General features: G+C 41.6%; 1 protein-coding gene across 1 annotated transcript in view; it reads right to left on the bottom strand.

Moving 5' to 3' along the window:
* foxj3 (forkhead box J3) overlaps nt 1–23,245 on the bottom strand; it is a 69,147-nt gene that overhangs the window by 33,715 nt on the left and 12,187 nt on the right. Inside the window, exon 2 of the mRNA XM_034138914.1 lies at nt 9,443–9,942. Coding sequence (XP_033994805.1) covers nt 9,443–9,763 — 321 coding nt within the window. The 5' untranslated portion in view covers nt 9,764–9,942. The remainder of the gene's footprint in view (nt 1–9,442; nt 9,943–23,245) is intronic.

Genomic DNA, 23,245 nt, shown 5'->3' with positions numbered 1-23,245 from the left:
GAAGTAACATGAGCGTTAATGCAGATTGTTTTTGTGTTGACCAATGAATGTAAAATCTCCTTTAAGCTCTGTTTTGGTTTCCACCGACTCCTGAGACAATGGTTTGGGTCTTTAGCGACTCCATCAGTGGACTTAAAATGTTGCGAAAAAATAAGTAAAAGACTTAGATGATAAGCTAAAAGACTCAGATGATAATATTAGATTTTTACAATTAGCCATGTTATTTATTTTTAATACAAAAATATTGATTATAGCCGTTTCTACGCACAGAAATGCTTTTATCCTGTGAGGACTTTGTGTAAAATGACTTGCATTTCGATTTAATTTCATCACTTTCATTTTTGAGTTTGTCCATTTCTGCCAGTTTCATTCAATAAAGTGGCTGCAGAAATCTGCTCTTCGAGAATGTGACGTTGACAAACGAGCAATTACAGGAGCGATATTTGTGTGTCACATCTGTGGCCGGCATGACCCGCGATTAGCCCTACTGATGCTGAATGTGAGATGCGAGAGCCAGGGCCTGTCATCGCAGGCGCCGGGGAAGGCAGCGCGGCCCAATCTGGCATGTCATCCATCACTGGTTCCACTCGGCTGCCACAGCTGTGTCACCGTCCCCCTCTCACAGACTGCTGACCCCACTGAGGACGCAGCAGCAGCAGCAGCAGCATGATCAAATATCTCTCTGGGATAAGAGACAGCCAAGCTGCTTCACTGACTAGTCAGAGGACAACCCCCCCCCCCCCCTCCCCCCTTTTCCCCTACATATCCTCTACCATGGTGACATCTTTATCAATAAGCAGCATTTAATGGCGGGCAGCAGCAGAACTGTGTCGAGACACATGGCTGCTCACCTTTGATTCCAAAAAAAGCAAGGATTGTGAAGAGCAGAGTGAAGCTGCGGGAGGCTGACAGAGAAGGTGGTTAAATAATTGCCGAAAAAAGAGAGAACGTGGATTAAATCAAACGAGGAAATGGGACAACATCGGCCCGACGTATTTTTCAAGATAATTAGTTGCCATGCATATTTGATTAACCTGGCATCATCAGGGCCAGTGTACTCATTTTGTTATATCTTCTATCAAAAGTGGCTGACCTACAGTGTGGACGTAAGGCTGAGCCCACGTCGCTCTGAGTGGATATTCAGTGGAGGGCTTTGCCACAATCAAGCTACAGACCTCTGACCCTATCAGCAGTCTCAGGTTGCTGTAGACTTTTGAAAAGATCCTTCTCCAGCCTCTGCCAATTAGTCCTGCAGCCTCTTTTCCTTTCATTTCCAAAAAGGAAATGCTGCGTGTACGCTACAGCGCTGGCAGATCAATTAGCCGCATGCTTCACAGGAGGCAAGCGCTCTTCGGGGAGAGCAGGCTACCTTAATTATGAATATTATTAATTATACCTTTAAAAAGACCGGGAGAAAAAAATCAATCAATCAGACTCAAAAGATGTTTGTTAGAAATTAAATGCCACCTTGTTTACTTTTCTAAAATAACATTTGGTATACGGATGGAGCTGGCAGCAGGAGACAGTGTAACCCAGCTCCGATGAAGCTAACGGGGCAGAATCAGTGTTAAAAGGCACATTCAAAGGACTGCGATCTATTTATAGCATTCATCAGCGTACATCTCTGCCTCCTTGTCAGGGTAGAAATCCGTGCACACATAAGAGTTGATGTTAAAAGGCACCATCTGTGATCCCAGTGTCAACAAAGGTAGAGTCATATTCAGACTGAATAGCCATTATGGTACAACTCCATTATTCAGTCCGACATTGGCTTCTTATTAGCAGTTTCCTGGAGGGCAGGATTTGATTTGACTCTAACCAATCGCTGCACTAATGCATCCGGACTGGAGGCTCTGACTGTGTTAGGCTGCGTACAGTTACAGCCAGTTAATATGAATATTTAGAGAGACTATCAGTTGATATGGACATACAAGGACCATTTCTAAAATATCCCTCATAGAGATGTGTCCTGGTTCAGGGAAATAATAGGCAGTGTTTCATATTTACACAATACAAGTTCACCGGGTGCATTGTTGGATTGTACAAGCACTAGAGCATTGCCAATGTTATATTATGGACGGATATCAAAGAAACAGTTCAGTATCTTAATACAAATAAAGGAGGCAATTAGGTTTGTGTTGAATACTGTAGCCTTTTAGCAGCTGGTGGCTTCCGCTCATGTTTACTTTGTATTCACACTTTGGTGACTTACAGTTGAACAGTAAATTGTAAGAACATGCATAAAACAGTTTTGATTTTACAATTATAAATCAGTTGAGGAAGACAAATGCAAATCAGAAATCTTATCTGAGAATGCACTTATGATTAATTTGTAATGCGGACAACAATACTGCTTGCTTTGCTTATTCTTCACCCTAACAAATACTCATGGAAATGTTTTTTCTTTCAATTTCTTTTGAGGAGATGGCCGTATTCACAGACATGCTCAGCAATATTAAACTGTACACACGCTACATTACACAAAAGGCGACCGCAAACCAAGTCGAAAAATGATAGAGGGCAAAAGGCCACTCACTGGGAAAACTAAGTTATAATACAGGGGAAAGCTAAGAGCTATTTTTGTCTAAATCTTTCTAGCTATGGAACGATGACTAAAGAGTTTTGAGCAGCTCCCCACGGCCCTTCATCTTTCCCTCTGAAGAGTCTAAGAAATAACTAATGATTTTTCCAGTTATGAGTTGTTTTGAAATGTGCTTCAAATACCAGGCAGTTTATAACGTTAACTGTGACACTGGGGTTGATTTTCTAGCCCAACTGTGCCTCAGGCTACATATTTGTGACAAAGAGAGGGGCACGGCCTACTGGAGGTGATGATCTCAGTCACCACATAAACGGAGAGCTCTGGCAAAGACACAGTAATACAGATCCTGACCCTTTCTCCAGTTATTGGGGAGTCGTATGGGTCTCATTAATGCCAGTCAGATTTTAAAAAGTTCAGCGTACTAGAAAGTTCTCATATCCAAAGTCCAATCCAACTGAGACAGATGCCAGGCCCTAACTAGCCAGGGGACGAGAGAAAGTGTAGCTACTTAATATACATGACTGCCTTGACCTCTCATAATTCTCCATAACAACCAACTGAAGAGCCAGCCTCAACAACGCCAGCTGATTAATGTAAGAGCTTCTTCAGCGTGTGTCTTAGGATGTGTGCAGGGATCACCATCCCATCACAGTCCAGTATTGTCTGCATCATAAATTATTCTTAGAAAGAAGGAAAAAGCCCGTTAGCGCAAGTGGTGTGTCCCAGAGTGTGAGTCAGGTATCGACTTCAACAGATCTCATTATCACGGAGGAGGAAGTTCACTGAATCAATTGATGACCGTGGTCAACAGCGTTTACAACCTGCCGCTGTATCTCCTCTCCCTGAGCAAAAAAGAGCAAACGGGAAGGAGCCGTTCAGGGTTAATGTCTGCCTCAAATGCTAACAGGAGCCATAAATATACATGTATATGAACTAAAAGGCCATAGCTATGATTGTCAAAAAGACAGCTACAGTTTCAAGTCAAATTGAAGCCAACATCTCCTCGCAGGCCTGCAAGCCACAAGAGGAAGCGATAGAAGCCTCAGGCCTTTTATGTTCTGCACTGCAGTCAGCACTTCACTCAGCGGAGAGTGGGGACAGCAGCTCTTGCCAAAATGTATCTGTGCCAAGGCCTGCCAGCCTGCTCTCCCCGCCCACTCTAAGGGCCAGAGCGTGAGCGGTGGGGCGCCGGTAGGCGGGTGCAAGGTGAGGCTGGTGGGCGGGTGGCCAGGCTGGAGCTTCCTGACACAAGAACCCGCCTCACAGCAGGATCAAACTGGCTGCCGAGTGAATCACCACCCCTCCTACCACCTGACAAAGTCAGAGCCGGGCCAGTATGCAGCCACTTGCTGTCTCTACAATTAACAAGGAATTCAGGATGAGACAAAAATACTGCTGTATCACCTCATCACCCAGCCAAGGTTTCTATGACACCTACAAAAAGAGAAATGTATGAACTTTGTCAAAAGGATCACTTTTGACTTAGGGTTGGTGTGAGTGGTGCTCTAAATATGTTTCACTGCTGCTAGAATATTCAGTACGAGTAAAGTGCTTAACATTTAAATGCTTGCTTTACGGTGTAATGATGATACAGGCTGAGAAAGTAGATGAAGGTATCAGAGAGTCTTGCACCGAAGCAATTTTACACTTTCAGATTTCAGGCCCTGCAAACCTAAGCTTGAGGTGGGAGATAGGGGCAGGAAGCACAGATTCTCATACCTGACCAATCTTATTTAAATAGGCAACAGGAGCAGGGATGTTCTGAGCTGTGGCTAGTCACTAGTCAGAAGCAGGAACATTATCTCCAGAGTAAATAATGTCCTGGAGGACCAGTAGCTACCCAAATCGCTTCTTCAAAAATAGAAAACTGCTCCAGGCTGCTATTATTAAGCCTCAGATCCAATGGGAAGTTGAACCTTTGATCTGTTTAGGGTACTGTGTATTTGCATTTTATAATGAGATCAAAGCAAGGTCCAGGGCACCCCCCCTCCCTCCCCCTCTAAAAGCTGTGGGCCTCAGTGAAAAAGCAGTGGGAGAGTGGATGTTTGTGAGGCAATCAACAGTAGCCCACATTCTCCTTTAGTTAATTCCGATTCCTGTACACAGGTGTTGAAGTGAAGAAGTGAAAAAGAAAAAAAAATTGCCAGTAGCAACAATCTCCTCGACAGTTAAAGTTCAAGAGCAAACATTTCAAACATTTCTAAACTGGTTGAGAATTGCTCCAGATTTTCTTTGGCATTCTTCACCTCGAAGAAATGCAGAGGGGAATTGACACACTTTGCCTGGAGAGAGCCCATAAGGAGCCGCGAGAAGGTTTGAGATGAGGGTCAACGTTTCAGAGTGTATGTGGAGGCTCTACTCAATACTGTTCCTGACCACTTTTTAAAACAGAAAATATCCCAGAAAAGAAATGGCACACAGTCACTCCTTCTGCGGCTGAGGTGAGCAGAGCCTCATGTTTTCTGACGGCTGATCAGAGGGGGAGAAGGACTTCGTACAATCGGTTTGCTTTAATTACCCCTCCAGTATCAAAGTATTTCTGTAGCAAAACATGAGCTTAAATATTGTTGAAAATTGAGATACAGTGCATTTAATTGCAGCAAGAATTAAAGGCAATAGTTACATTTTTGAAAACTACGATTTATTTTAGTATCGACCACTATTAGACAACTAATATTCTGTTAACAGTGACTTTGTGACTGATCTTGAGTCCACCTTATTATCTTTAAATTATGAATTCACAATATGACTTTTAAATACAGTTAAAATACCATTTAAAATATTATTTATTTATTATTTAAAAAAAGCTTTCACACATTTTCGGGTTATTTACATCTGAGTTTCACAGCAAATGAATATCACATAATAATCATTTGTAAAAAGTTTAGTATGCCGCTCTTAACATCTAATGAGAAGAACTACTTATTAATTAATAAGTTATCTTTAGACTGTATAGGATGATTTTGCCACATTTGAACCGACTGATTTAATGTTTTCAACCAATAATTCAAATGCATGTCATAACTTGACACTGGTTCCCCGTCACGTTAGGATGCACCGGAGACATCAGCATCTACACTTACTGTAATTAAATCTTTGCCTTTGGATGTATAGTGCAGCTAGTCATTTAGCCTACTGCTCATCGCGATGCATGCACGCGAAGGACGACAAGGGGAATACCCCCTCCCCTGCAGCCGTTTTTTTTGCAGCTTCTTGAAGCCACGCGTCTGCAAATGACTTATGAAGCAATTGCCCCACAAACAGTTGTAGCGAAAGTAAGAGACCGCCGATCCTTTAATGACACGCACGCAATACAGTATCTGTGAAGATTTTTGAAAAGATGTGACAGCAGACTGGACTGAAATAACTCAGCTCTTGTAGTCCCATTCATTTGATTACTAATCATCATTTACTAAAAAGGTTTAATAATGCATTCCAACTATGCTCTTTTGAATTCTAAAATAATGAAACTGACCTAATGTAAAACATCTTTAAAAACGTTCTTCTGACCTTGACTGAATGGGACTGAGCGATAGATATGAATTATAATCAGGAAGACACAGAAGTAGTACTCTGCAATATACACATGCAACAAGCAGAACCCTATACTCTTCTAGGAAATATGCGTTTAGGAATCCTAGTATATAAAACATCCTTAAGGAATCTGGCAGATATTCAATAAGACGCGCTTGCCATTCACCCTACAGTATACAAGCTGAAACCCACAAAAGACTGCTTGGACTGACCTGCCAAATATGAATCAAGAGTACCTCAGAGAGCTGGAGAGGGTGTTAAGAAAATCCCCGCCTAATTGCTTGCTCATAGATGCCGAGCACATACTCTGCACTCTCCAAGGCAGCGTTCACACTTTTTGACCTTGATGAATTATCTGTTTTTATTGACAGCACTTATTGATATTTCTTAAAAGCGCCGGCTAATGGAGTTCTATTGAGATTATTAAATGAGCTGCTGCTACTGGGATTAGCCCGGTCTCATCTCGCCAGCACAGCCTGCATTATCATACAGAACAGACGCATGCGTGTGTCGAGTCCCAAATTCCAGCGACTGACATCTCCGGGGAACAGAGGAGCGATGACTACATCCGACCTACATTCACCCCACCCAGGCATGCTCGCTTCCAAGTAATTATAAACGTGCACACTCAGTCACACTATAGGTGGAATCATACCATAGTAATGTCACAGTGCAGGGAAACGTTACTCCTGCATGCACGTTGCATGATTATACCGTTTAAATGATGTGATCCTTTTTTGCAAAGACGCATTTCTGAGGGATTTCAAGTCAAAAACAACTTAAGAGTGACCTCCTGGAGTTTGGGGAGGGAAACTTTTCTCATGCTTTTGCACAGACTTGGATGAAAATATAATTTGTGTAATGGGGTTGTGAAAATTCTCCAAGCGCAGAAACATTAGGAACTAACCTAAGGCTGCTGGAGCTCGCTCAAACGCCCCAGGCATGGAAACAGCACTATTGGATTTCATTCAAATGTCTTATGCAATAAAACCATTTTATAAATACTCGATACACATTGTTTTAGTTGTTAAAATACTCCGAAAAAAAAACAATGACATGGAAAACACCCCATTAACAAGAACTGAGAAATATGTGACGCAGGCTCTAGCGTTTGAGCTCATCGTCAAACCGCATTTCAGAGTTTCCTGTACTGAGCATCCTGGTTAACGTGATGTGGTTTTTTACACGAGAGGTATTTCTACAGTTGCAGCCCACAATAAGGCCAAAATCTGTAGATCTATGCAAACTTTTACTAAACTAGAAAGTACTTGAAGGCGGCGTAATCTCAACCAATGCTGACTAAATCTATAACTTGCTCTTACACCCCATGACATTATTACAGTCATGTCAAATCTACATTACTACCTACAGTTAACGGAAACACTTTCCATTTCCACATTTTATATTTCTGTAAGTGTTACCTCTGTGGGTACAAAAATAAAAAAAATACAAACATTGAATTGCATACATCCTAAAAAAATCTTCCACGATCTAACACTGCTTCAAACAGCATGCTTTCTTACTTCCAAATTCAATCAGACACTTTCAAAAATCCAGAAAATAGAGATTTCAGCCTCATCTAAAATGTCAAATTTTCAAAACAGCTCCTGTGATATTTTAACAACCTGTTATCAATTTACACCGTGTGACATTTCCAATTCTTGAGTGCCATTTATTAAATATTTGTAGGCATTTAAGACGAGGTTTTAACAAAATAAACATTTCTTAAGTGTCTCCTGTACAAAGCAATACTGAAAGCAGCAGCTGATTTCATGTCAAAACCACACGAGACAACAAAGGAAACTAAGTCACGCGAATGGCCACACTCGTTAGCCAAGCGTTGACTAATTAATATCATGTGTCACCTTTCTGCTCCATCTACACTGGGCTGTAATGGATAGAACAGAAAAGTGCAGAAGTGGCAGCAGTACCGGTCTGATTTGCACTGAGGACTCCCACACTGAAATGTATAAGAAGGGAACAGTATGCATTCAAGTGTCAAATAAATGTTGCGTCTTATCTACAGTTATTTTAGTTGTGCTAGCCAGTCACACTGTTATACTTACAAGCAATAACGTCCACTTCAACCCACATACATGATGATTAACTCTCTCTCGTACAAAAGAAACATTAAGAATTTAAAGTACCATAAATGATACAGATTGACCAATGGGTGCTATATGCAACCAAACCCAAAACCCGCTTAAAAAAACAACAAAAATGCTGAAAACTTGTGCCAATATCTGTAGAGAAAACCATAAGTGTGTGATGAGTAGTTCAATTGCATGCTAAAGAAGGTGTGTGGTGTACAAAATCAAGACGATGCCTGTGTCTCAATGCAGGGATACATGCAGAGTGACATCACATACACTGTTGTGTTTCTGACAACTTCATAAGGGTTGATAAAGGCAAAAGAGGAAACAAAAGGTTGCATAGTGAAACAATTCATTTCCTTACACAAGGCATTGCCACACAAGCTCAAATCAATCCATTTATAACAACACATGCTTTCTCATCCCTTCCTCACCTACACACACACACACACACACACACACACCTCCATGCAGCCTGTACACACGCCAGATCTTGTCGCCCCAGGAAATGGGCTTCATACATCTTGTCTGACTGCAATAAAGCAGTGCCTAAGATTCTATTTCCAATAAACGTCGACTGATTGGAAAACTCATTCTAATATCAATTTCCATCTGGACCCTTTAAAAAGGCAATCAGCATAGCTTCATCTCGGTATATCATGGGCTCCTTGAGATGATGACACAGCACTGGCTCTCTCTTCTGCATAATGGCCTTCTCCTATCAAGGCATCTGCAATGAATAATACCACCCATGAATGGGCTATTTAGTCTGTGTTCGCACAGATAGGGGCCACTTCTCTGAATATTAATCCAGGGTTTTACACTTCTATGCTTCTCTCAGCGCTGCACCATTTGTCATTCGGAGAAGTAAGGCACTTAGTGTGATTTGGCGCACTCGTAGTTTCTCTTTAAGCTTTCTCAGAAGTGACAATGGTGATTACCAACGGCATCTCACTTTATTTAAAATGCCCAGTGACCACAAAACAATGATTTAAATCAATCTCAACTCTTTCACAAAGGCTGTCCACGGCTTTCTTCAGAAGGTGAGGTCAAAGAAGAATGTTCATGAGTAAATGTATATCCACTGTTGTAAAAACCAAAAGGATATTCGGTATTCAAAAACAATGGAATAAAACTGGTTTGACAAGAAATCAGGAAGTCTGTAAAAAAGGCTGAAGCCCCACTTTAATCGGAATGCAACCCAATTGCCCTTATTATGAAAATAGACGTCTACACACCTACATCAGCTCAAAAGAAAGGCTTTGTCTCTTACCTTCCAGCCACTGCCCGCCTCCCTGTAGTAGGGAAAGTTATCACAGATCCACTGGTAGATCTCGCTCAGTGTCATCTTCTTCTTTGGCGAGCTGTTGATGGCGAACGTGATGAGGCTGGCGTAGCTGTAGGGCGGCTTGCCGTCCTTGTGTTGCTGCACCTCCTCCTGGTCCAGCGTGGTGTTAGGATCCAGCATGGCGCTCTTCTTGCCCATGCCTGGCCCGTGGGCATTCTGGGCGTCCGCCTTGCGGATGGCCGCCTGCATGGTCAGCTGAGGAAGCCAATCCATGGAGGTCAGGCTGCTCTCCAGCTCCGACGTCATGGTGACGGCAGGCTGGGCCGGAGGGGGGCGGGGAAAAGGTGGAGGTGGTGGTGGTTGCTGTTGGCGCTCGGTGACTGATGGAGAGTGGACCAGGTGCGGAATAACAAACAGAGACGAGTGACAGCTTGAGGATGAAGGCTCCCTCAGCTCATCAGCATGATGTCTTCCGTAGGTCAACTCTGGAGAAACAGGAAACAGAGAAGGCTTTATTAGTCAGCTTTTCTATCTCACAAAGAGCACAGGAGAGCATTGGAAATAAAAGATTATGCATATCAATACTGCAGAGAATAAAAACAAATGCAAGCTAGGAAGCACCTCGGAACAGTTGGCCAACATCAAAAACCAAGTGTCTCTGTAAAGTATGCTTATATTCGCCGTGCAGTAGATCACAAGCCCACCACTTTCTCCACCACTTGCTGCTCTCAGAGCTGAGTCATAGGGACTCCATCTGCACAGAGAGAGAGAGAGTAAATGCCAGGCAATTGTTTTCACAACTGCCAGCCAAATGGGGGAATGGCTCAGGAGGAATTCCGACTCTCTTGAGGGTAGTAAACCCCCTCTCTTTTCTTCCCTGTCTGCCAGCTTGCCTGCCTCCTCCCCTTCCTCCCCCAGACGGAGCCTCTGCCGTAAACAAGCCAGCCAGTGTCGTCTTGCAAAGCCGTCGTCGACCCTCAGCGTGTCGGCCGGGCTGCGCAGGCCACAACAGCCTGTCTGCCCGTCCCTCTCGGCACACTGCCCTGCCCGGCTTAAAATAGAAGGGCAGAGTAGAAAGGTCTAGAGTTACAATCGTAGGTGAACACGCGGATCTGTGGGAGAAGAAAAAAAACCCAGAGCAGGATGACACTGCAATCTGGCCGAAGGAGAGAGAGAAAAGAGAACAGGCGGGAGAACGAGAAATCCTCAACAAGTGGGGGGATTTTTCTCTTGACTAAGCATGCTCGCACAAGTGAGTGTGTGTGTGTTAGCATGTGCGATTTTGAGGGTGCACTCTGGCTGTCACACTGGGAATAAATAGTCCTGACACTTCTAAGGTCTCCCTTGAAAAAGAGATCTATGGGACCAATCTGGTTAAATAAAGGTTTGAAATGAAATGAAATGACTCAATAGGTCAAATACCATATCTTTCAAAAATAGTATAAGGAATCCCAATTATTACCATTCAACCACTTTGACATGAATCTTAATAAATATTATACCACAGTGAGATTAGCTTTAAATGTGTTGGTCTTTTCAGGAGTATGTATTATATTTTTACACCAATATTTAAAAAAATGTGTATGTTACTTCATTAGTGAGCCAAAAAGTTGGGAAGGAGTTTTGAAAAAAAACATACATTTTATGGGCATCTGCTGTCAATATGAAATGAAGCAGGAATACTGAGATATTTCTAAATTGGGCAAACTGCTTTGGCAGTCGTTTGGTCACAAGCAGTTTGTGGTTGTTCCTTCAATTGATCTCTCACAGCGGGGGGGAGCCGGTGCTCAGCAGCCAATTCAGAATCTGCCATCAGCGTGCACAGCCAGAGCCAGATGATGGAGGCTTTTTTTTCTCTTCCAAATACCCAACAGAACTTTAAGAAGCAAAAAGCCAAATGTAGTTAGTAGAGATCATTAATGGAGTCAAGCTTTGATAATAAATACTACCTTATAATCAGTGTTGGGTTTCATCAAGAACTTTAAAGTTCCTATCCAATGTTTTTCTCTGTTAATTGCACGTACCTTTTAATTAATTGAATATCCTGCCTGTATTCCGCCTCAAGTGTATCCTTTGTTGAGCAAAGTTCAGAGATGGCTGTACTTAGAACAGTAGTTAGTTACCTTGATTTCATTGTATTACATTTTAGTATCATTATCACTGCTAGAGCCATCCACATAAACATGTTAAAATATTTTCACCAAACTATCGCCCAGAATGCAACTTCTGGCTCAGTTCAAAAGTTTTGAGAAGGGCGAAGGCATGACTTGAAAGAAGCCTATTTTTGCCATAGTTTGGCAAAATGGTGAATGTTTAGAACTTACTGAGCATGAAGGTTGAAAACAAAAAAGGGATTTAGCTGAGGAGTGGTTTGAGACAGTTTTATCTCTATGAATACTTGTGACCTTTCAAATCTTTTGCAACTGACTGAAATCAAAGTTGTCCGCAGCGGTACTATTTCAACGAGAACAGCACAACAAATGTTTTATAGCCAAACCTTTTGATAAGCAAAGATATACGAGTGATCGAGTGTAACTTTAAATTATTCACATGAAAAAAAAAAAGCCTATTTTCTATTATTTTCTATTCCTCCTTCATTTAAATTTGCAGTTTGTTCACAGGTTGGAGACCTGGATGAAAACGCCAAAGACTTTGAAGTAACTCCCACCCCCACTGCAGTCATGAGCCGACTGATGGATGAGCGGAGCTGCTGACGGGCTACGGACCGGTGAGTCAGCCTAATGGAGGAGAAGAGTTCCTCACCAACGAAAAGACAAACAAATCATACACAGAATATCTCCACCCTGTGACTGAAACACAGGTGAGTCATACGCTGCTAATGACAGTGGTTTTCCCTTTTGAACGGCCGCCCATTGAAACATAAAACTCATTTCATTTTGAAGATCTTTCATTATTGTTCTGACTGTCTGTAGCACCTTTCAAAGAGCCACCATACAGTATTAGTGTTCATTTTAAGAGTATTCATTGTCCACCAACTAACCATTTACATTTGATGATATAAAATAGAGCTGAAACACCATATTGATCAAGAGAAAAGATAACCACTTTCATATTTTATGAATCCTTTCAATCATTTTCAATAAAATATAACAACGATGTCGACTTCCAACTATTCTTATCTGAGGATTGTCAGCGATCTGTTTTGTGTTATTGCAAATCGAAAGTCTTTGGACAACCCGCTGGTTTTAACACATAACACATTACCTAGGAACAACTGTAACGGTTGCTTATAAGATTCTCTTTAACATTTATCAACTAGATCAAAACATTGCAGATGAATCATAACTGAAAATAGTAATTACTTGTAGCTATTTAATACATTTCATTTCATTTCATTAGATTGAAATGGGTGCACCTGAACTGGCAGCTCAGTGTCAGGATCTATACAGGTTAAGTCTCGGTGATCCTCCTACTGACACTAAATGCTCAGAATGAATAAGGGTATCGAAGGAGAAGTAGCAGGCAGAGCCTCGTGGCGACCACCAGAGGTGAGCTGACGGAGAGGGGGGGGGGGGGGGGATGAAAGGAGCTCCGCCCGCTACACAGAGACACATGCCATTTGACCCTCTCCGCTAATGATCCAGCTGCTACATAATCTGCAGGGCCAAGCCGGTGTCTTAATTAGAGAAACCTCTGCGGGCTGAGGCAGGAATGATGAAGCAGGGCATCACAGGCAGGCAGTGAGGCGGCCCCCCTGCTGCCTTCATTACGCTGCCAGGCAGTGGGACAGTCAGAGCAGGGACAAGCCCCGACCTGCCGCCGCCGCCGCGTCAGAGATGACTGTCGGAGTGTGTTCACCAACTGGGTCTGGGAGTGAGGCGAGGAGTACTGAGGAGGCGGGAAAAGATTAGAAGAAAAAGCCAGGGGAGATGTAGCAGTGAGGGAGGGGGGGGGGGGGTGCAGGGCTCAGCAATAGTCTGCATCGAGAGGAGGTCTGAGAGTTCAGGCGCTATTATTACGAGCCCAAGGGAACTGACTTGGGATCCCAAACACATACAGCCACTTTGATCCAGCTGTAGGAAAATGGGGTTCCATCACTGTCACCGCCAAATAAAGGAAAGGGACATTTCTTTCTCAACTTTAATTTGTTTTTAGAATGGATGGAGCACGGAGAGTATTTGAGGGCTGAGAGGGAGAAAAAGATGGTCAAATGTATTCTCTATTCAACACTCAAAGTTTCTTTGTCCTCAGGGGATTAATGGCAGATTTAGTTCTGAATGGGAAATGAAAGCGTTTTTGTGACATCTTAATTTACCAAGGTCTTGACAGGATTTATCAACGTTGCCGCTGCCAACAGAGCACTGACAGCAAACCAGTGATTGTGTTTTGTGTCTCAGCTCCTAAGTCTGAAGTGGCTCAATCAAACTGACAGCTTGGTTATTAAACATGTGCCAGGCTCCGCTTTTATTCAAGAATCTCCAGTGAGACAATGAGCTGAGTAACAACCAGGGATCACTCAACACAATACAGCAGATTACGTCAACTCCAACATGTTAGGCAAGTATGTACTCCGATGACAAGACAGTTACTGCGTCACTTCTGCTCCCCGTTGCCACTATTGCAAAATTGATGTCTGTACTTAAGCAACTACTTAAATGTTTCAGTACCGCTTAAAATGGCTGGCCCGGGATAAAATGAATACTTAAAGTGGGTTATTGCTACAATGACTTTCTTTAATAAACAATTGATATAATGACAATAAGCAGCTACTTTATTTGAATCCTAATGCAGAAAGTATTGATGAAGTATTGATGATGCGATGAATGCAGAAACAACCCTGAATGTAAATCTTTACTCATTTCTGAATTTTGAATTAATCCGATGAACATAAGTTCAATTTCTTACCGTTTTATTACGATTGGAAAGTACTGTCAATATCACATCAGAATGAAGCATCAACAGAGGTGTTTTGTTATTTGTGGGTAAGGTCACTTTTTTTCAATTACAGTAACACTAGATGATGTTGTACAATGTTTTACAAAGCTTTACAACTTGCTCTACAGTACAACCAAAACCTGGCTGATGGTCATAATACTGTTCCACTTTTTAATGATCAATTAATCCATTATGTCACTGTGTTGTACAGCAGTAACTCAACATAGTCAGCAGTCTTGCTAAACATACAGATGTACACAGGTGCGGCATGCAAATTGTATTGACTTTATTGAAATGCTTCAATCACTATGAGAAAGGCAGCATGAGGCTCTTTTCACCTTTCTAGGATCAGTCTGAAGTATCTGGATTAACTAAGGGTCATTTCATCAAAGATAAGCCCTTAACGTGTCATCCTTACAGTCTGATGCTTTATGACAGAGTGAACATGGTTCATTTGTATTGAAACGTTAATGCATTTAAAGTGCAATGTTTTCAATTGTTTACCTGACTTGAATGGGTGTTTTGAATATTTCCTTTCCTGTTGCAGTGTGTTGCCGAGTGGACTCTGAATATGCCCGCACTATTGCTACCACAGGATTTAAGACCCAAAATATTTGTATAAGACTTCGATAAAGTAGCCTTTAAATATACTGCTTGGCATTTTCTAAAGAATACAGTGGGTTGGTCTAAATTGATGAATGGATTGAACCAACACCGGCCAAGGTAAGTAATCCACCTTAATTAACAATATTGCTTTTATCAAAACGATGTCATTGTGCATATGGCTGTGAATCTATGAGATCCAACATATCCAAAACATCATACCTGAAAGAGTATAACAATACAAATATTAGAAACACATAAGCAACTATTTGAAACCACTGGTTATACAAAATACACTATAATAAGATCCCTGCACTCTTGTCACATGCAATCTTTATTTTAATGAATGAAACAAACGCCTCCTGTTTCATGACATTCTGCAAAACCAGAGGGAACTGCTGACTGAAGCAGAAGTAAAAGAGGCACATTAAAAGGGAAGTATGTAAAACGGAATAAGGTGAATACGACTGATTTTACTATTTAAATGACAGTCCAAGTCTCAGTCAAGAGCAAAAGGCATTCCCAGTAGTGAGCAATACTTAAAGACACAGCAACACACCCCACAGGAAGTGTTAGTCAAGGATAAGAAGCATATCCCTAACTGAAGGAGACAGGACGCACACTAAATGTTTTCATCTGACATTTCTGTCTCGTAATGTTTGGTCAATAAACCTGACAAAATTCATTTGTACTGTGTTTGACTAACCGAACACACACGAGTTTACCTGTGAGCGGATTGTGTTTCTGCGGGATGAAAGAAAGCAAGTGCTAGCGAAAAAAGAAAACACATAATCAGATGCAGTGCTTAATTTGGTCTGAAATAAAATAACTATTTATATCTTACACTTCACTGTAACTTGAATGCTTTTATTTTATACCTTTCTTATTCTATTTTAGCTTGTTTAATTGATGAATCGTTTTTTCATTTATTTAAATGCTATTTTATAATGTGTTTCTGTTGCACTTGATGTTTATGCTTTTAACATTTTGTATCTTTGTAAATCACATGACATTGCCTTAAGTTGAAATGTGGTATAGATAAACTTGCCTTTCCTTCCTTTCTCATAGTGAATAGGAAAATCGATACCTTCGTAACGCCTGTGTGTTAAATAAGAATCAGGAGGTCAATTAGCCTAGCTTAGCATAAAGTCTAGATGCAAAATAATAACAAATACCAATATTTTTACATCTAAGGACAGACTTAAACAAAATATGCTCAATCCTCAAATTCACCAAAATGCTATTCATATTTTTATATAACATTCACCTAGCCTATTTCTTTCTCTACCTAGAACACCTAGACACTTTCTTAGAATAAGTTGCCTTCAAATACCTGTGCATTACTGTCATAATTTCCTTTCTGAGAAAAGAGTAGGCTAGTCGGCTCACATTCTCACTCCCACTTGCACACACATGACTGTTGATAGGTACCAGACTCTCCTGCACTTATCTGCAATTTCCTCGATTAATCCCCTTCTCCAGCAGACATGCATCCACCAGGGCTAACACTCCAGCAGCATGCGTCTGCTCAGCTCCACACACACTTCCATTAAGACGTGCAACCGCCATACGGGATCCGCTACCTCAGAACAGTAGACGTGATGAATGCTGCATTAATAACAATGTCACTAGGTTTCAAACAGACCAAAATAAATATTTACACCACTGATTGTTAAATGCTGGCCAAACTTTGCTGTGTGTGTGTCGAGAGAGAGAGAGAGAGCTTATTATGACAAGAATCTTCCTGCAGTGTGATGGTAACTTGGCAAATGGGAGGAGAATCGTGAAGCGTGCTCCCTCTGTTATGCCTGAAGATTTGGCACATGCACTCACAACAACAACAGTGATGTAACCTGGTAACAAGCCTTTGGCATCTTTACTCTCGACCGAAACCCGGGTCATACCTTCCATATCAACGGCTTTATATCCAGCGTGGGAGAAGCCCTTGTTTTTCTAGCGATTGCAAGGGGGATAAACAGGGAGGGGTGGGAACTCTGCTCACCTGCCCTTCAGTCAAAAGGCAGACTGCTCACTTTTTCCAGCCCTGAAGGCAAAGGACTTAGAGGGTTATTTTTGAAATCTCTCAAACTAAAATAGCATGCATCTCAGTATTGTGATCGCACATGAGCTCTGTAATTATTCAGCCAACTACCCTAAGCCTCGTCTTCATTAAAAAACAAAAAAGGTAGATAACGGCAAAACCAAGGCAACAGCTCTTAATGTCAGTCTTCCTTCTCAATTAAGGTCTTAATGCTTCAGCTCAAACCACCCCCTGGAAAGAAGCATTAATAACCCAGTCCTTACTTGCGTTTTTAGGATGTGTCAATTATCGCTTCAGCGCTCACGCGACTGAGCACATTGTTCAGCTTATTGCAGCCTGAAGCATAGCCGGGCGCCAACCGGGGCCCCCTCGCCGCTGACATAATGTGCAAAAACGTCTATGTTTCACAGTGCAATCTGTGTGTCAGTGTTATTAGTAGGCAATGTTGTATTAGAGCTGGCTTTTAAGATGCAGACAAGCAGACCTCTCTGCTGCGCTCTCACAAAAGAATAATGGTAAACATGCTCTTTCTGCTCCCCTATTCCCCCAATCCCACTTCGCCTGTGGTTGAACAAATCAAGTTCATAATTATTCTGCCAATCAATCGGGAGCGCAACTGTGGCTGTGGGGCAGTTACACGCTGAGGAGAGACAGTTGTCAACAAAGCAAAGCTAAACTGTGAGTTCCTTTAAACCCACTGAACCTTAAAAAGGCAAGAGAGACACCTTTGTCTTATTAGTCAGTGCCAAACAAACAGAGGTCTTCTGAATGTGGTGAGGAGAACATGCATACAGCTGCTACAGATATACAGAGAGATGGACGGGCAGAGAGACGGAGGATCAGAGATCTGGGAGCTGGCAGTGGATCAACAGAGCCGCTTCAGGCTGTCTGGAGAGGACACGGAGCAAGCAACAGGGTTTGTGACCCTTGACTCCAGACACAGTCAATCCAAGAGAGAAATGTGAATAGAAGCAGCACATTTAGATAATAGAGAGATGCTCTGAGCAGTCCGACATCTTAATGTGAGTTTGGTTGGATGGACGTAGATAAAAAGGTACAGATCTAAGCAGCACACACACAACAGTCTAATATGCAGGTAAAAAAACAAACATACATGACATGCCAGTAATTGAATAAGCCTTTGCAGTGAATCGGAGCAGCGATCTGTCCCTAACAGCTTGCCTGGGAGGTGGCTTTTGTTTTGGAGGTGGCAGGGGTGCCTTGACATCGACCATGCGAACCCAATTACCCCAGTCCCACGGCCTGGGGGCCCGCATTAACACACTCCCCCTGGGAGGTAGACTCCACGCCAGCCTGGCAGCCAGCAAGGTCCTGCTGCTGAATCACAAATAGAACACTTAAGGCTCCGGCAGGCCAAGGCTTTTGGTGAGGGCTGATCTACATCTGCATTCGCTAGATCTGTTCCAGCGTCAGTGTTACATGTTGAGCCAGTCTCTGAGCCACGCAGTGAGTGTCCGTTTGCCTGGGAGGAAAAAGCTGCCAATTGTCAATGGAAGAATTTATTAATTGAAAAAAGATTGATTGGCAAATATTTTTAAGAATTCATTAAATGCTAGAAGAAATCCAAGCATTCATTGGTCCAGCTTAATAATTGCGAGCATGCTGCTTTTTCTTCTGTGAGCGTAAACTGAATATATTTGGGTTTGGGGCTTCAGGGAAAGATGACAGCCATTTCTTAACACTATTCTATGCCACTTTAAACGATACATTGATTGCGAACATAATTGTCAGATTGCTCGTTAATTGAAATAATCATTGGTTGCAGGAAGGCTTGTTCACATATTTCGAATGTAATGAATGTTACAAAAGATTGTTTGGATAAATGAGAACCTCACATTTAATTGTTTACATACATACCGTATGATGTGACTCTTAAGTATAAAACAGTATACTTTGAGCAAAGAAATATATTTGTTTCTCTTTTAACAATGTATCATGGTTAAATGTATCCATGTCATCTCTCTCAGAAACAACAGTGTGCGAGCCGTGTTTCTAAGTGCGACAGAGACGTGTTACAAAAGAAACCATGCTAGAATTACCCAAGCGTGATTTAAAGGAATTACCTGAGTTGGCAATGCATGTGCTACACAGAGCAGGAATCAGGTCATGCATTTCAAATGTAGACAGTGGATCAGCATTGGCAGCTCTGGAGCTAAAGGAGCCGAGACACTGGTTACACCAAGGCAGAGCACCGCTGCTCTCAAACCCACAAAGAACAAAGTCAAAACCACATTTAGCTTTGGTTTGGTAGATGTGTTGGATGTTCTTCTCACGTAAAGCCTAAAATCGTCTTCATTTAAAATGGCACTGGAGCTGGAGTTATAATTAAAACCATTTGGCTTTTTAATCAATATTCAATCTCTCAGAAATAATTAACAGCATATTAAAGAGTTTACTGCCTGACGGAGCTGGATGCCTCTACATCATTAAGCTGTTGAAGCGCTGCTCTTTGACTCCGCATGTCCCATTTCCCTGGTTTACTGCGCCTCCGTACAGGCTCTTTAAAATGCTCCTGGAGTAGTACTGTACCTGCAGATAATAACACAGCCCACTGATAACACGCAGCGTGTATACTCTCCCACTCTCACTGGCTTTGAACATGTTACATATAAACACACGAGTGAACCTGTACGTGACAAATGGAAGGCTTAAACAGTCTACTGAATGCAAATGCTTCACAGGAAATAGCAGTCATTTATGATCAAGGTGGTTGATTCATGGCATATTGCTGAGGGGCGGCCACCTGCCATAAATCCATGCCCTTTCCCCCCGAGCGATAATGCAGCATACATTGGAAGTTGCACAACAAACACGTGCTATTGAATATGTGCTATATTAGAGGGATAAAAGTCACAGGTCAATAGTTTGATATTTTCTTCTGCTTTTTCTACCACTGTGTTAGCACGTATAGCTAAAACTCCTATAGTGTCCCAGACTCAATCAAGCACATAATGTGCATGTAAATAACATGCACACATACTAGGCCTTTTTACACATGCATTGCCATACTAAAATGATCTAGACATTAACTGGACAAGCTTTATGTGAGAACGAAAATGTCTTTTGGACCTCTCATACTCACACCCAGATATATAGCACTTAGTCCACTTAATGTTTGATTGAGCAATGTATAAACAGAAGCACTCACTGTTGAGAATTCACAGAGAGCAAGTGGGCATATTGATGACACATTTGAGGGTAAAGAAGAAGGGTCTCTTTACAAAAAAAAACATTGTTGAACTGAGAGACAACTTGAGTCTGGAATTAATGCAAGTAAAAAGTGAAATCGTAACACAAATTCAAGGAGCCACAAGAGATTTGGTTGTTGATGACCAAACCATGAACCGGCTACACATGCATCTCGTCTGGCCTACAGCACGATCTACCCATGGGCCACCCCTCGTATCACTCACTCTCAGTATTCCCAGTAGGGGATAATGCTTCTGACCAAGACAGTCTCCTGTTGTGCGCTACATGTGGAAATGTAAACTCCGGACAATGTGCTGGCCTAAATCTTGGTACGTTACATGAGAAAACGGCTATATGTGGAGAGTCACGTGATCAATAATCGGCGTAATGATGAAAATGTATCTTATACCTGAAAGACAGTCTAAGCAGTGTGGCAGAATACAGCACAGAACTCCAATCAGCTGTTGAATTTAACTGGTGCTCTCGTACGTCACCAGGAATTGTCTGTGTTTATACAAGCTAATAAATTCCTTGAGCATTCTCCAGACGACTTCCATGGTCATTTGGGGGCAGCTAGCTTTTTGTCTTCTACTACTGCTGCTGATTAGGAAGAGTAAACTATAAGGCTGTGGCTGTCTAAAGCGCCGCATGACAGACAAGGAATTTGGTTTCACATGGACGGACATCTGTCGTTGTCTATACCTGTTCTCTTCACTCTGCTCCGTTCCAGATAATTTCAATTAATTCGGTATCCTGGAGACAATGTTGCTATTTATCTAGGTGTGGATGGGGAAGGGGGAAGGTAGCAGCAGTCATTGTTGGTTTAAGCTCTGCATTGAAAATACCTCCTAGCATAAAAGTGGATTCATCACTGTGAGGTTACTGCCTTACAAGAGCCACAATGGCTCATCACAAAACCTGAGGATTTACCATTTAAACAGCAGACACGTGAGTTAGGCCTACAGTCAAACCTTTTTGGCTTTCACTGCTAAACAGACACGACGAGATTGAATGGTTACTCAAACATAGTGGCACTCCTCTGAAGAAAGGCTTTTAGGCAAATGATGGATTAGCTGCTGGCATTATTTGGGCACTAACCACAAATTAGCTAACGACGAATGTGGCAGTTCCTTCAGCGGAAAAACCAAGACAAAAATATGACTAATGTTTAATAACAATGATCTGTAGCGCGAAAATAAATATCATTGAAGAAGTTTGATTACATTTTCAAAAATATCGTTGGTCTTCATTCATCATTATGTTTTAAACCTTTGGATTTTATGTACATAGGAAATGACAACATTGCTATAGTGTAGTAGCTTAATGGAAAATAAGAACACCACGTAAGAAAAGTGAAAAATACCCTGTATAATTTCCTTCCCAATGGCAATGTCATTAAAGTTCAAACAGTCCAAATTCAAAAGGAACACAATTTGCTACGACAAGATAGATCGTCATGTGTGAGACTGTTTTCCTTAAAAAATACTACATCAAAATAACTGAATATTTCTTTGTCTTTTTATGTAATTGTCAAAAATAATTTGTTAAATACAGCTTATCTTTGTACAAGGCAAGGTGGTGCATTATTGATATTTCGCAAAATATATGTTATAAGCCAATCCGGGATGTCATGACTATTAAATCAAATTCAAGCATTCCTCAAAATATGGACGTTGACAAAAGATGATGTCAGTTAGGTAACTTCTTGTGTCGAAAGATGTTTTTCAAAAATGTCAAAAATACTATATGATATTGGTTAATTTATCGTGGTCAATTTATTTTTAAACAATAAGATTAAAGCCTCCGTTAACCACTCAGCACTGATCAACTGCAGATAAGTAATAGTCAACGTGTTTGTCAGTAAGTGACAAATAAAGGTCACAGCAGGCCCAGACAGCATGGGAAACTCCGGGGACCTCTCTCTCTCTAGAGAAGCAGTCAGGAGGCAATCCGAGTGTGTTTTCAGACAGGAGGTGAGAGCAGAAGGAGATACTCCTCTACTGTTGTGACATTTGCTGCGGTGTTTCCAATGAGGGACTCATTTCAAAGGAGGAAGGTGAAGACACCGTGTGGGCTGCTAACACTTTACTCTGCTCTCCAGCATCATATTGGCCATGATGGGTCAATAGCTCACACACTTTCGAAATATCTTGCTTCTGACATTGTTAGTCAGTAAATGTCAAAATCCTACGTCCAACTTCACTTAAAGTTCCCTCAAGTCTCTGCTCCCAAGGTACTTTTTCTACTGGTCTATACAAAGAGCTACAGCAATTAGTTGATGCATTGGATAGTTGAACTACAAAGAAAAACTATTGCCAACTGTTTTGATAATTAATTGTAATAATAATTGTGTGTATAGCTTTCATTCAGAGAGCATAAAAACCACTAGTTGTCACTTGGTCCTCATTAATAGGACTAAAGCTGCACATGTGTTGTTATTGATCAATTGTATAAAAGGGTAAGGAAAAAAGGAAACGGGAAGTTAAGGAAATGGTAAAATAGCAAAGGTCAGAGAATTGAAACTGAAACTATAAAATAACCCTGAATAGTTATCAAGATTTAAAGACCCCATGATGACATATTGTAGGTCTCAGCTTATGTGAAGTGGCTGTTAACCTCCGATCGATCTGCAAAGCTCATCAAAAGTCTTGAGTGCTTTCCATTATTGGATGGAGACGGAGGCGAAAGCATCCAAACATTGACTGGGGATTTAATTCTTTATGAGTGAATAAAATCACATTGGCACAGTTATTGGACAGCCCAGCACTGACTAGTGGGGTTTATGACACACTTCACGGACTGCAGCACGGATGGCAGGTGAAATATTCCTGCAGCATGTCAGTCACAGCAGAGTATTTATCCATCAGCACAAATCATTAGCAGAACCAGTTTGTTGCCGTTTAAGGAAACACTGAATAGATTTCTTTTCTTAACTCATGATGCGATTGTTACTATTGGTGTGATTTTTCGCGTTCACTCAAAATATTTGGGTTGCTGTGATAAATTAACACGTCACCTCTTTGTAGTAAACCCGATAA

Source organism: Trematomus bernacchii, unplaced genomic scaffold (assembly GCF_902827165.1).
Source record: "Trematomus bernacchii unplaced genomic scaffold, fTreBer1.1, whole genome shotgun sequence".
NCBI classification, from domain to species: domain Eukaryota; kingdom Metazoa; phylum Chordata; class Actinopteri; order Perciformes; family Nototheniidae; genus Trematomus; species Trematomus bernacchii.
Note: the sequence above shows the minus strand (reverse complement) of the source record. Positions and strands in the feature narration are given on the sequence as shown.